Source organism: Vanessa cardui, chromosome 2 (assembly GCF_905220365.1).
Source record: "Vanessa cardui chromosome 2, ilVanCard2.1, whole genome shotgun sequence".
NCBI lineage: Eukaryota > Metazoa > Arthropoda > Insecta > Lepidoptera > Nymphalidae > Vanessa > Vanessa cardui.
The window spans coordinates 5303267-5316990 of NC_061124.1; the positions used below are offsets into that span (position 1 = coordinate 5303267).

General features: G+C 31.8%; 2 protein-coding genes across 2 annotated transcripts; both read left to right on the forward strand.

Annotated features, from left to right (window-relative positions):
* Positions 1–2055: 2055 nt before the first annotated feature.
* Positions 2056–11046, forward strand: LOC124541961 (protein obstructor-E-like). The gene is made up of 6 exons (XM_047119903.1): positions 2056–2261; positions 3945–4300; positions 4891–5011; positions 6514–6708; positions 8000–8075; positions 10554–11046. The coding sequence occupies exons 1-6, from the start codon at positions 2222–2224 to the stop codon at positions 10876–10878; spliced, it is 1113 nt and encodes a 370-aa protein (XP_046975859.1). The 5' UTR covers positions 2056–2221; the 3' UTR covers positions 10879–11046.
* Positions 11047–11930: 884 nt separating this feature from the next.
* LOC124539957 (protein obstructor-E-like) lies at positions 11931–13298 on the forward strand. The gene is made up of 4 exons (XM_047117325.1): positions 11931–12033; positions 12396–12596; positions 12672–12741; positions 13096–13298. Exons 1-4 carry the CDS (start codon positions 11931–11933, stop codon positions 13250–13252), a joined length of 531 nt encoding a protein of 176 aa, XP_046973281.1. The 3' UTR covers positions 13253–13298.
* The last annotated feature ends 426 nt before the right edge of the window (positions 13299–13724 follow it).

Here is a 13724-nt window from a genome sequence, read left to right on the forward strand (position 1 = left end):
TCAGGTGAGCCTTCTACCAGTTTGCCCCCCATAACATAAAAAAAAAAATGTACTAAGTTTGGGAACTAAGATATTATGCCTCTTGTACCTGTGGATACACTGGTTCACACCCTTCAAACTGAAAACAACAATACCAACTATTCCTGATTGGAAGTAGAATATGTAAATGTAAATAATACTAATTACAAAAGCTGTTATTACTTTATTTGAAAAATATTTTTCGTTAACTAACAATTTAAAACTTTGTTTAAATACAGATATGAAGTAAAAGCTTTTACAGCTTGCGTAACATGGTGCTAATATATAGTTATAATATAGTAGACGTATTTACGAGTAAAGCACACGAGCAACGTGCTACCACCACCACGAATTTCGTATTAGTTTAGTTTTAATTCTTGGAACATTGACTACACGGAAAATAAAATAAAATAGAATTAGGTTCAGACTCGTCAGAAAAGGTTGGCACTAATAACTAATCTTAGGGTGAGTTTACCATGTCGTCACGACTATCGACATGTAATCCTCAGCACGCCATGGTTATTTGATGCCCACGACCTATTTGCTACTAGTTGTCGCCCACGGCTTCGCTTGCGTTTCAGGATTTTGGTTGTCGTGCTAGGCAAAAAAAATTACATTAAATTTCATCCAATTCGGTTCATTGGTTTGGTCAAGAAAGAACAATGGACAAACAGAGTTGCTTTCACATCTACACATATAATAAAATTGGAGTGTCTGTTTGCAATATTAAAATAACCCTTTTTTACTGAATGCATATGTATATATCCATTGTCTGTCTGTCTGTCTGTCTGTTTGTTCCAACTAATCTCTGGAACCGCTGGATTGGATCGATTTTGACGGGACTTTCACTGGCAGATAACTGATATAATAAGGAGTAACTTAGGCTACAATAATTATTTTTTTTTTTGTTAAATTCAGACGCGTGTAAGGTCGCGGGCACAGCTTGTTTATAATATTAGTTTAGAAGTATAGATAAGACAACGGACTTCCGAATGAATGGAAACAAATTAATGACAGTCGCTTAACAAAAAATTAAAGTTAAAAGCGTTATGAGTGAAATAGCCGATTGATAGCATTAGCATGACGAAAATATATAACAGTCGCGACTAACAACCGTCGTCCTGTCACTCTGTCGTGTCGTCTGATTCCATACATAAGTTTTGTTTTTGATCATGACAGACAAAAATAAAATGGACTAACAAAAATATCTCGGAGCTAACTGCAGCCCATCGACTGAATACATTGTGCAACGATGACTTAAAGAATAGACGATTGCTAAAAGCGATAAAAGTGAACACAAGAGATATACAGAACAATCGTTAAGTTACAAAATGTAACGATACATATGAGATCAGTTACAGACAACAAACGTCTGACATTGAAGACACAACTACAGTGAGAACACAGCCTTACGGGTGGTGTTTGAAAAGTTTATAATGTACAACTTAATAACAAAACAGCTTCAAGGCTGCATATTAAATATTTTAGATTAAATATTCGTATCGCCCCAAAACACTTTACTTATATACACATACACATATTTCATTGTGTAAACGCATAACCCACACATTAAGATGCCTGTTATGCAAGTGTATGAGACACTAGTAATCCCCCGCAACTATTTTCACATTTTAAAGTTTTGGTTGTGATGTGTTAGGCAAAAAATGTAGCCTATGTCCTGGCTTAGAGTGCAAGTTTGCTTCATACCAAATTTCATCAAAATCGGTTCAGCGGTTTGAAAGAGCGTTTGAAAGAGCGACATACATACAGAGTGACTTTCACATTAATATAGATAATTCTTTCACAATTTATTCTTACCTAAGCAAATTATAGGATAAGCTTGAAACGAGATGAAGAGCAGTCATAAAACAAATTTGAAAATTATCAGTACTTTCTAATTATTCTCTACAATTGAAAACAAAGTATGCATAAACTATGTCATTGGATTTTATTATTTACATTATTTACCACATCTTCAGAACAAAAGAAACGCAGCCACGGATAGCATGTGCAACGGTTGCGACATGTGCATGTGCGTTACGACTCCTGACCGGGTCGCGAATATGACGAACTGTTAATCCTTGTCACGTAAGGTGGGGCACGAGACAAAGTTTCCCAACGGACTGTCCCCAAGGTCGGCTGTCGGCTCATCTCCGGCCATTCAATAGACGCGTTAAGCTTGTGGAGTCGTGTAGTGTTCGAAATGAGGAATCTAATTGTTCTGGCGTGTATCTGCGCCGTCGGTAAGTTTCATGAAAATTTATTACTTGGTTTCTTTCAGAAGTAAAGCGTTATTTTTAGAAATAAAAACTCCTTTTAAATAAACTCCTTTTATAATTTTGAGGAATAAACTTCAAATTAATAGATTTTATGCATGTATTTTTAAAAATTAAATTATTATAATTTTATTTTAATTGTAGCTTTTTGGATCCTAGTCGTTTTAGCCGTTTTACTTAAATAACGGTTTCAAATCTATCACCATGCTTAGATATACTTCACCATTCATTTATTTTAAGTTCATTCAATTTCCTCATTATACATATAATTATATATATGCGACAGACTTATAAATAATTCTTGAATTTTTACCTTTTATTTATTATAGATTTGTTTATACTTCTTAAAGCCTTCGTATGGTTCTTATCATTTAATTAAATTCAATGAAAAAAAAAAACAAAATAAAAAAATAATTTAAAAAAAGAAACAAAATTTCCAGAAACCGAACGTTTAATATACCTACACAAAATGAGTGTGTAAAATCAATTCAGCTTTATTTAAAGAATTCTCCGAGCTTGTCGAATCATGTATGTGAGCAAACAGCATTAACATATTTATAGGCAGGCAGGCTAACAGATTTGCGATTTAATGAATAAATATGACATATTGTGTGTTACAAATCCTATATAAAACTATTTATTAGTAATTAATTAAGTTTCATTCTTTAATACAAATTGGCTTTATTTTGCTAGTTTTCGCGATTCGCTTCGTCTCATATAAACAATAGATTCAAAGAATATTTCCTAACCGTATAATTGTTTAATTGCTTATTGTATTCTCATAAGAAAATACCATTTAAGTGATAAAAATAGTTTAAAAAGGTAAAAAAACATGAACTGTACAGTAGTATAACAATTATTTGTAAATTAACTTGTGTTTGTTATTTATATCTTTATATCATCGAATTATGATTGGAACCGTGATATTTAGAAAAAAAGTGTTTTTTTTTTTTTAAATTATTGCAATGATTTCCAATCACGGCGCAAAATTCAGCATCATTTATTTAAATTTAGAAAACCAAAGGTGATACATAGACGCCAGTAAAGTTTAAAAAAAATGGCATTGCAATTCTATTACTATTTTAATAATTAAAAAAAAAAATTCTATTCCGTTTACTAAATTACAAATATTGACCAAATTGTGTGCACATACTAACGTATGAAAAGATATATGAACGTCGCCTGGCCTTGAATTTTAAAGGATAACCAGCCCAAAATCAGCATAAAGATGTCATCTTCAATTTAGCTCACCACATTAATATTCAAAGTGACCTATCCATCAGCTTAACATCCGTATAGTTTAATTTACTATGCTTATCATAAAAATATTATTAAAGATTTTTTTAATGTAACCTTCGTTAATTAATTATTCATAATGAGACGAGGAATCGATTATCGAAATAAAATAACTTAACTTTTCTTTAAAGGTATTGATTTCATTTTTCAATTGACATTTTATTTTTATTGTAATATTTTATCGATCCATTTTTTATTCTAATCTATTATAAACGCGACTTTATTATTAACTTTATTATGAGAATAAAAATAAGATTTTATTATAACAATATGTTCTAAATAAATTGTTATACTTGCATATAACAATAACAATGTAACACTTGATGTGTTTGTAAATCAATACTTCCATTCTAGCGTACGGGCGAGCTCAGACCTATGAGAATTTGGATTCCTTGAGTCAAACTCAAGAATTAGCTTTAGAAAATTTAGGAAATGAAAATTCTAACTTCGGTTCAAGACTAAGCCAAGATGAATTAGACGAACAAGTCACCACAACGAGCTCCATCAATTACGAAGCTCAAGCTGTTACGGTTGGCGAAAACGATTACGATGCTACCGAGCGAACCTCGGAGCGCAAGGGGAGGTATCAATCTCTACCTGATCAAGAAAACGAGGAATCTGCCCCAATAGTTGTTGGCAGTACAACATGTAAAGAAAAGAACGAGAGGTACTCCATACCCGGTAGCTGTGACAAGTACATCGAATGCTTAGTAAGTTGATTTATATACCAAACTATCGACCTGTCCCGGCTTCGCATGCAAAGTACTAATACTAAATATACTACAGGATTTGTCTATTTACGACATCACATTAGAAACTTCTAAAATTATAAGTATTTCTTTACTTACTTCTTGAATAACTCTATCTATTAAAAAAAAACCGTATCGAAATTCGTTGCGTAATTTTAAAGATCTTAGCATACATAGGGACAGACAGCGGTGAGCTACTTTGTTTTATACTGTGTAATTATAGTAAAAATAATGTTTTATAAAAGTAATTTCGAAAACGTAAATTTATCTATAGATGTAAATGTAATGTTGAATAATTATTTATAGAAATTAAAGGTATTTAAAAGATAATTTAATGATATAATGAGACTACCAATACCAGTAATTTACTATTTGTATTCATAATTTCATGTTAATAACTATATTAATAAAATAAATGTCTGTGAGAAATATAAAAATTCTATTTACCCCTTAAATTAAGCGAAAAACTTGCCAAAAGCTCCGGATTCCACATACGACGTTTACACCGCGAGGAGCATATAAATCTCTAACGCTTTTTTTATTTCCTACAGAATGGCACAGCAGAAGAAAAGCAATGCCCAGACGGTTTACGCTACAACCCAAATGTCAAATTCAACGTTTACCCTTGCCAATACCCCATTGACGTCCCATGCCTCGGACGAGCTGCTTTACGTAAGTACAGATGACTCAACCCCAGCCTCTAGTATTCCACTTAAAAATTAACACACAAACGTGTTCTTGCAAAAAATATTATATAATGACTTCTTGGATATGTGGCTTTATAAAATACCCATACTTTATGTAAATAAAAAGGAATTTTAAACCTATTTGAATTGTACTATAAGCTATTACTTAATTTGCCTTCTTGTATGTACGCGTCAAATATTACGGCAAATATAAACAAAATGCACGCGTTTCCTAACCTAACATTTCAAAATAAAAAATATAATAAAGATGTTTAAAAGAGTTTTCTAATATGTTTTTTTTTTTTTATTAACTTTATAACGTTCTACAGTTCTAGAAAAAAGTATTTAAACTGTTTAAAATATATACCAATAATGTTTATTATATAGTGAGAAGTTTATGAAATCTAAATATGTAATAACAGATTCAAACGTATTGAAAGAGCTTCGCGAATAAGTTAATTTATATTCAAATTTTTAATATTTGATTAAGGTCAAAATTTATATTACTCATCTCTGATGTGTCTCGACGGATTCTAGTAAGTAATGATTTGTAAGCGAGTAAAATTTTCTTATTTTTAGAATTAGATATCACATTCTGGAAATGAAAAAAATATCTTGTTTTTTTTTTAAATTATTTAGCTAAAGGATCGAGTTGTCCTGCTTATAAACACGTGGATTTTAATTGATAATCGGGAGTACAAATCTTTAAAAGCAACGAAATTTTCGCGTTCTTCAATTCTGTTTATAATTCAGCTCGTGCCTGTCGATGAAGGAACGTGACAAAACTGTATGAATCGAAACGAAATTAACGTATAGCAATAGACATTTTTAACCAACCAACCCACAACCTGCCGTCAAGCAGCCAATCTGTTTATCGAGCAAACGAACTTTGAATAATTCCTTATTAAAATTTTAAGGTTTTTCCCCTATTAAAAACTTACTTAACTAAAAATTACTTGGTGGTAGGGCTTTGTGCAAACCCGCCTAGGTAGGTACCACTTACTCCTCATCTATTCTACCGCTAAACAAGAGTACGCAGTATTGTTGTGTTCCGGGTTTGAAGGGTGAGTAAGCCAGTGTAACTACAGGCAAAAGGGACATAGCATCTTAGTTCCCAAGGCTGGTGGTGAATTGACGATGTAAGGAATGGTTAATATTTCTTACAGCGTCATTGTCTATGGGTGATTGTAACCACTTACCAACAGGTATTGCATAAAACTCAAATAATATCGTATAAAAGTTTATGTACAATTTGTTATACACAATATTTAAGCATAGCTAGGAAGAGGCGTTAAAATACTAAAGATAAACCATTTTTTACCCATTACAACCTTGGGTTAATATATAGAGACGCTGAATGAGAATTGTGCCGTCCAGTCTCTCTAAGTACCATCCAGTCTACATATAACCGCCAAGCTTATATAATGATTAATACTAACCGTTCTAGCACGCTTAGATACACGGAACTAATATTCCTTTTAATTCCAGAACCAGCACAACCTACCAACGACTGCCCTCACCAATTCGGTTACTTCAAGACTGGTGACGCTCGCAACTGCAGTGGTTTCAGGAACTGCGTGAATGGTGTCGGTTACGACTTTACCTGCCCTGAAGGTCTCGCCTTTAGCTCTGACAATTATCGCTGCGAATGGCCCGATGAAGTATCGGACTGCGATGCTGAAGGTAAGAACATATTCTAGAAGCGTCATTAAATTTTGTAATACATATATTGTCAATTGGGATCAATGATATTCTAATAAACAGATATGTTATATCGCCGCGCCAGGGACCCTTTATTTAATTTATTTAGATATACATTTCGTTAAAAGTAAAAAGGATAGCTTGATAAAAACAATAAGTAAAAGGGATAACTAGATGTTTTAAGTACGCAAAACGTATTACTAAATAATTATGATGTATTATAACGTATTACTACGTAAAACGACTAAAGGCAAACCTCCCAATTAGGACGTTTTCTAGTCTTCACTTTTTGCGCGTTAATAACATATCTGTTTACTAAAACGTGATTGATTGGGATACAGAATCATTTCTGTTAATACATGTTTATGCATAGGTCTGCCAAAAATCACAAGCTATTAAAACGTAGTAACTCAAACAAATTTTACATTTTGATTTAAAAAATTACAGAATATTTTTTTTTTATATCTTTATTAATGTTCCAACTAACCTCAGCACCCATCGAGTGCTTTCTTAATGTTGCAAAACTTACCTAAACTTACAATAGTACGAATGCGTGCGCATTTAAACGTCTCGTTAATATAGTACCGGTATTGCATAGCACTTATGGCACTTGTATGTTGAAAATTGCAAACAGTTAATGTGCCTACGATTTGTCATATGCATACTATATGTATGCTAAGATACTGTGCGAGAAATATTTTACATTGACCCTAATAAGCTCCACAGGTAAAACAATTGTATTTTCTAAATTTCTCATTCGCTTACAATATTAGCAGATTGCACAGGTCTTGCACAATTGTATGTGCATAACCAAACACAGATTAACTACCTGTGCAATTTGCTAGATCGATCGATGATTACTGCTCTAGTTTTTGAGGTCGCGGCCTAAAATTATACGTCCCATTTCCTTGATAATTTAATGAGCTTTGTTACTGAATCTGGTTGGTAATTTTTGGGATTAAAGCGTACATAACATAAACATAACAACAGCCTGTAAATTCCCACTGCTGGGCTAAAGGCCTCCTCTCCCTTTGAGGACGTTTAGAACATATTCCACCACGCTGTTCTAATGCGGGTTGGTTGAATACACAAGTGGCAGAATTTATATGAAATTTATCCACGACACAAGTTATCCATAAAAATATTCTTAAAATTAAATCACAATCGTTTATATAACACATTAAATATATTAAAAAGCTTATTTAAAATGTACGTAATGTAATGTGTTAATTACGTTTTAAAAAGGATATATAAAAACTTTTTAATGTTCCAGCTTTCCTCGGCTTCCGTTGTCCTGAAATACCGATTTCAAAAGAACTTGGACCTCCAGCTGGCTTCAGGACGTACAGGTGAAATAACTTACATAATATAAACATTTTTATTTATAGCTAAACGTTCTTGTAATAGTTAATGCAATTAGTTATAGAACATGTTACTATTCACATTTGATACGTTTATATCGTGATTTCGATTACGAATCGAATTTATTTTAAATTAAAAAAGTGAATGATATATTTTACTTAATAAGTATCTCGTTAAAAATCAATTATATATCATTTAAAGCTATATAGATAACAAGTGCATAAAAAACTAATAAATTATTTGAGTTGCAATAAAAAATATAAACTCAGTATAAACTGACTAAAAATACTCATTGGGGCTTAAGGAATAACAAATACAACTTCTCTGAATAGAGTTAAAAAACTACGTTTATATGAATACGTAATATGTTAACATTAGCAAATTCAAAATATGTACAAAAAATGTATAGTTTGAATATTATTTGGTATTTCATATGGTATTCATTGACAAATTAAAAAAAAATAGTATTTCTGAGTAAGATTGTTGGTTGGTTTGTTGAACTGCACAACAATCTACGATGTTTACGTATCAATATACAAATTCAAGCATAACTGAATACGAAATTGTTATTGCATTATTTGAAAATCAAATTTTCTACACATTGCAACACATTTACGTTAATAGAAATCGGAGAAGCAAAAATTTTCATTTTGTAACGCGAATGACTATAATAAATTTCGCAACTTAAAATCATTCGTAAAATAACAAATAAGTAAACGTTTATACCTACAATTATAGCATTAGTGCTAAGGAGACAGTCGAAAACAGGTTACCTAATGAACGGTCAGGTGGCGGGTCGTGGCTAAATGTCAACGATGAGTTTCGACCTTCGGATTATGTAATTCCTTGTACAGAAATACCACAGGTTTTGTTTTACAACTTTATGTATAATTATTCAACTGTAAACATGTAGGTATGGAATGATTAACGAAGCGTTCAATGTGTAACACTATATGTTTCGTTATATATTATAATTATATATACGTGTAAACATTGAACGCACTGCATCTATCCCTTATTATTTTTATTTACATTTTATAAAGATTAATTACGTAACCTGATACATTTGGTGTCAATTACGAACTATTTATTACTTTATAATTTATAATAAATGTAATTAGAATAATAAGGTTTTAAATTATGTGTATTCATAATTGTTTGAATTATTTTAGTTAAATATAAAAGAAAAGGAAATCCTTGTATATTCGATAAACTTCCATTTCGTTCTATATTACTTTTCGAAACTTTTTTCACGAGTTATATTTATTATTTTATACCATATTATTAAACATAAAATTACGATAAAGATATAAATTATTAAAAAGACATACAATAACACAAACGGTTAAGAAAGGACAAAATTATAATTGTTTGTCTGAAAATGAAAATAATATCACCAATGTAACTTCTGTCAATTGTACCAATCCGGAAATCTAACTATTGCCAAAGATTTCTGATGCTAAATAGAAGAAAGGGAAAGTTATTACTGCCATTATTAACACTTGTCAATATAGTTACAATACGCATTGTATAATTATTTACTATACAATATTATTTAGAAAATAAACAGAAATTTATTTAAACATACTAAAAGCAACGTTACATTTCTCTTTTTATCAAAAACATAATATTTTTTAACATGAAAGTTTAAAAATCTCAATGCTATTTACCCGGAATTGAATATATCGGATTTAAAAAAAATACGTTTAATTCGCGTTAAAAATAAAAATATATTTAAAAAATATGAAAATTGTCATATTTTACATTTATTTAATAAAAAAAATCTATTTCTGGTTTACTTTCTATATTGAAATCGATTAATCAAAAAATGCTAGCCTTTTCATAGCAGTAGAAAAAACATAATATAAAAATTATTAAGAAAATAATTATTGAGTACATTCACTAGAAGAAATAACTTATATTTTATAAAGGGGCCTTTCATTTGTTATGTACGACAATTTAGGGAGTTAAATGGGACCATGTCTTATGTTTTCTCACAAGGGGATTGTGTTTCGATAGTACTTACGTAATCAAAAAAATACGCAAAATTAAAATTATTTGAAAAAACGCGGGAAACCGCGCAATTGCCGAGGTTCACTCGAATGCATACAATATACATTTCAAAAATTGTTACTTTGGAAAATAAACCTAACGTGTATTCATTAATTTCTTTAGATTCTACGTCATAAATATAATACGGGAAGAGGGTTTCCTCTTTTACTTATTTTTACTATGATAAACCCAAAAGTGCTAAATACAAAATTTAAACGCCAGGATGAAACAATTTTATAATCAGCTAGATAGTTGAATAAAAATGTAGAAATTAAAATATAATAAAATAGTAAGAAATTTAGGACACCGAAAATTATAAAGTTTAATTTGCGACCCCTTTAGCATTTATAGATAGAGAGACGCGACGATGTTTCCAACACTACTAAATGGCTATTTTTTTATATATTTTTCAGATCTCCCAACGATTGTCAAATATACTTCATTTGTATCAACGGCAAACCTCGTCGGCTGTCCTGCGGTGGATTCTCTGCTTATGACGAGCTGACCGAATCCTGTGTCGCGGCAGATGAAGTATCAGCTTGCCCTGTAGAGTTGAGGAACGAGGCGAAGAGGTCCAGGGACGCAGAAAAACAACGCCTCACAGCTCAAGTTGCTTTCGAAAAACTAAGATACGCTCCACAGGATGTCACAGAGTATCCTACAACTTTCGAGCCGTACTATCAGCCGGGACAATTTGATTTGATAGAGAATGAGACCCAGAGGCCGGAACAAGAATAACCTTAATATCATTTTCAACTAACACTCTCTCCGATAATTGTAATTGTATATAATTATATTTTAATGTAAGTTGTAATCGATCAACTCGTTGTTTTATATTTCCATTTTTTGTAATGTATAGTCAATTAATAATAGTGCCATTCGTCGAATAAAAGAATTCTTTAAAAATTGTGTATATTTATTTTAACGACTTAAGTGATTTATAAGTATAAATTAAACAATTCTATCAGTTATTAATTAATATGATATTATCAGAAGAAGTATAAAATCGTTGTACATCGATATTTCATATCATTCGAAATCGTAACTGCCGTGAAAGTAAGATCCTTAAAAATGCGTTTCTTCGTGTGTTTTGCGGTTTTATTGATTTCTGAAATATGTAAGTACGTTTGATTTTGATTTAAAAAAAATGTTTGTAATTTATTTTCAATTGATAGCTTAATTATTAGTTTGCATAACTTTTTTCCCAAAATTCGACCTTGACCTCCGTGGTTGAGTACTGTGTACTCACTTTACACTTCGAGGCCCCGGGTTCGATAAGAATCAATGTAGAAAAAGTTCATTAGTTTTATATGTTGTCTTGGGTCTAGGTGTTTGTGGTACCTAATTTTCCTTAACATAAGTTCTTTAGCTACTCATATTAGGATTAGAGTATTGTATGTGATGTCTGATATTTATTTAATAATTTATAAACATGTATCGAATTATTTGCAGGTTGTAAATTTATATTTAGCAGTATTTACCACACCACACGTACGCGTTCTTGTATATATGTATATACTTTATATTGGAAAATAGAGCTCCGAAATATGAAAAAACTTCTTTTTATATTATTTTTATTTTACAGGCAACGGTCAGTCTTCAGTCAATTCTGAAAGAAGCCCACTTTGCAAAGTTCGGAATACATACATAAAAGTAGACGGAAATTGTGATGCATATATCGAATGCCGGGTTAGTTTTACAATAATATTTAATGCTGAATTTCTTGGCTCTATTCTATAAAACTTATCTTCTTATATTTTCTGCGTTAATAGGACTATCGGTCGACTGAAATGCTATGCCCAGATGGTCTACATTTCAACCCTAACGCGCAGTGGCCGGCCTACGCTTGCGGTTACCCTCAGGATGTGCCTTGCGTCGGTCGTGGAGTGAGCCGTAAGTATTTAAAACTTGCAACATAGAATATACTTCGTGTTTAACAATTTTCAAACCTATCTCTACTTGAAAATATATTGCTTTTACCTATGTCTTTGCAAACTACCACTCGAAATAAAAGAAATACTCTTTGGCAGTTGTTGTTTTTTGTAGATGAAGAATGGATCGATTCTGACCCCTTGCGCTATTGTGTTCCTCACTTCTAACATAAGCTTTAGCTTGCTTGAGGAGTGAATAAAAATATTAGTAGTTCCTTAAAGATGGACATCGTTGTTATTCTTAAAACAATATAGGCTGCTGTATTGGAAAGTTTTATTGCCTATAACATCACGTACTCACATAAGAATGCTCATATTTTTCAGAACCAGCGAATCCTACGGCTGAGTGCGCACATCAGTACGGATACTTCACGTCTCCTCAAGCTGACCCAAATGATTGTGGACATTATCGCGTTTGCAACGCCGGCAAGGCCTTTGAAATGTTTTGCCCGACTGGCTTAGCGTTCAACCCTGTTACTGCCCAATGCGACTGGCCTGAACTGGTGCCTACTTGCAACGTCGAAAGTAATACATTATATTTTATTATGTTATAGTAATAATATTTAAAAGAATTTTGTTAATGTGATTGATGTGTTTCAGCTTACATCGGTCAGCAGTGTCCTCCAGCTGCATTTGACCGGAATGGAAATCCAATAGTAACCAACTTTAAGTAAGACAACCACTATTTATTGTTATTTTAATGACATTATTTAACACTATGTATATCATTCATAATTATGCCAACAATTATAACGTACTAGCCACTTGCCCCGGCTTCGCACGGGGACAATACTAAATAGATACTACAGATTTTGTATAATTACGACATCACATTAGAAACTTCTAAAATTATCAGTGTTTCTTTACTATATTGTCCATGAATTATAAACAAAAACCTTCCTCAAAATCCGTTGCGTAACTTTAAAGATATAAGCATACAAAGGGACTTTGTTTTATATTATGTAATGATAATGTAGTCATGTGAATTATCGCATTTTAAATTTTTGTGTGTATTTTTATTCAGATACGATGGCGACTGCTACGCTTTCTACTCCTGCATGAACGGTCACGCTCGCATCCTGTCCTGTGATCCTGGACTAGCATTCAATCCAGTCACCAATCGTTGCGAAGACGCCGACCGCGTTCAATGCGATGCGAAGCCCGTTGTCAAATACAACTAAGAACCTTGATGCATGATCGTTTATAATTTATAAAATAGTTTCATAATTGTCAACATGTAATGAATGGTTATTTATTATTTTATATACCTTTTGAATAAATAAAAATATATAACAACAACAACAAGCAGTCTTTTATATGGTCGGTATTATTTAAGTCAGATTATCCAAAAATATTTTCCTGGCCGGAAAGCCTTTTTCCTAAATGAACTTACTATTTCAGTCATGAAATCAGTAAATAAATAATAAATTTATCCATGAAAATGGGATATGAATTACCCGTTTAAACTCACTTCATTTTATACCATAACATACCTATGTATATATAATGATAATGGTATCGTGTATTAACGATATCGCAGTCAAAAATGCGCATGCGCCTATATCTGTCAGGTTAAGTTTTTTTTTAAATTAAATAAGACTAACCCACGTTGACGCATTTGTTACTTTTTTGTTACTGCAGCGTTAATACATA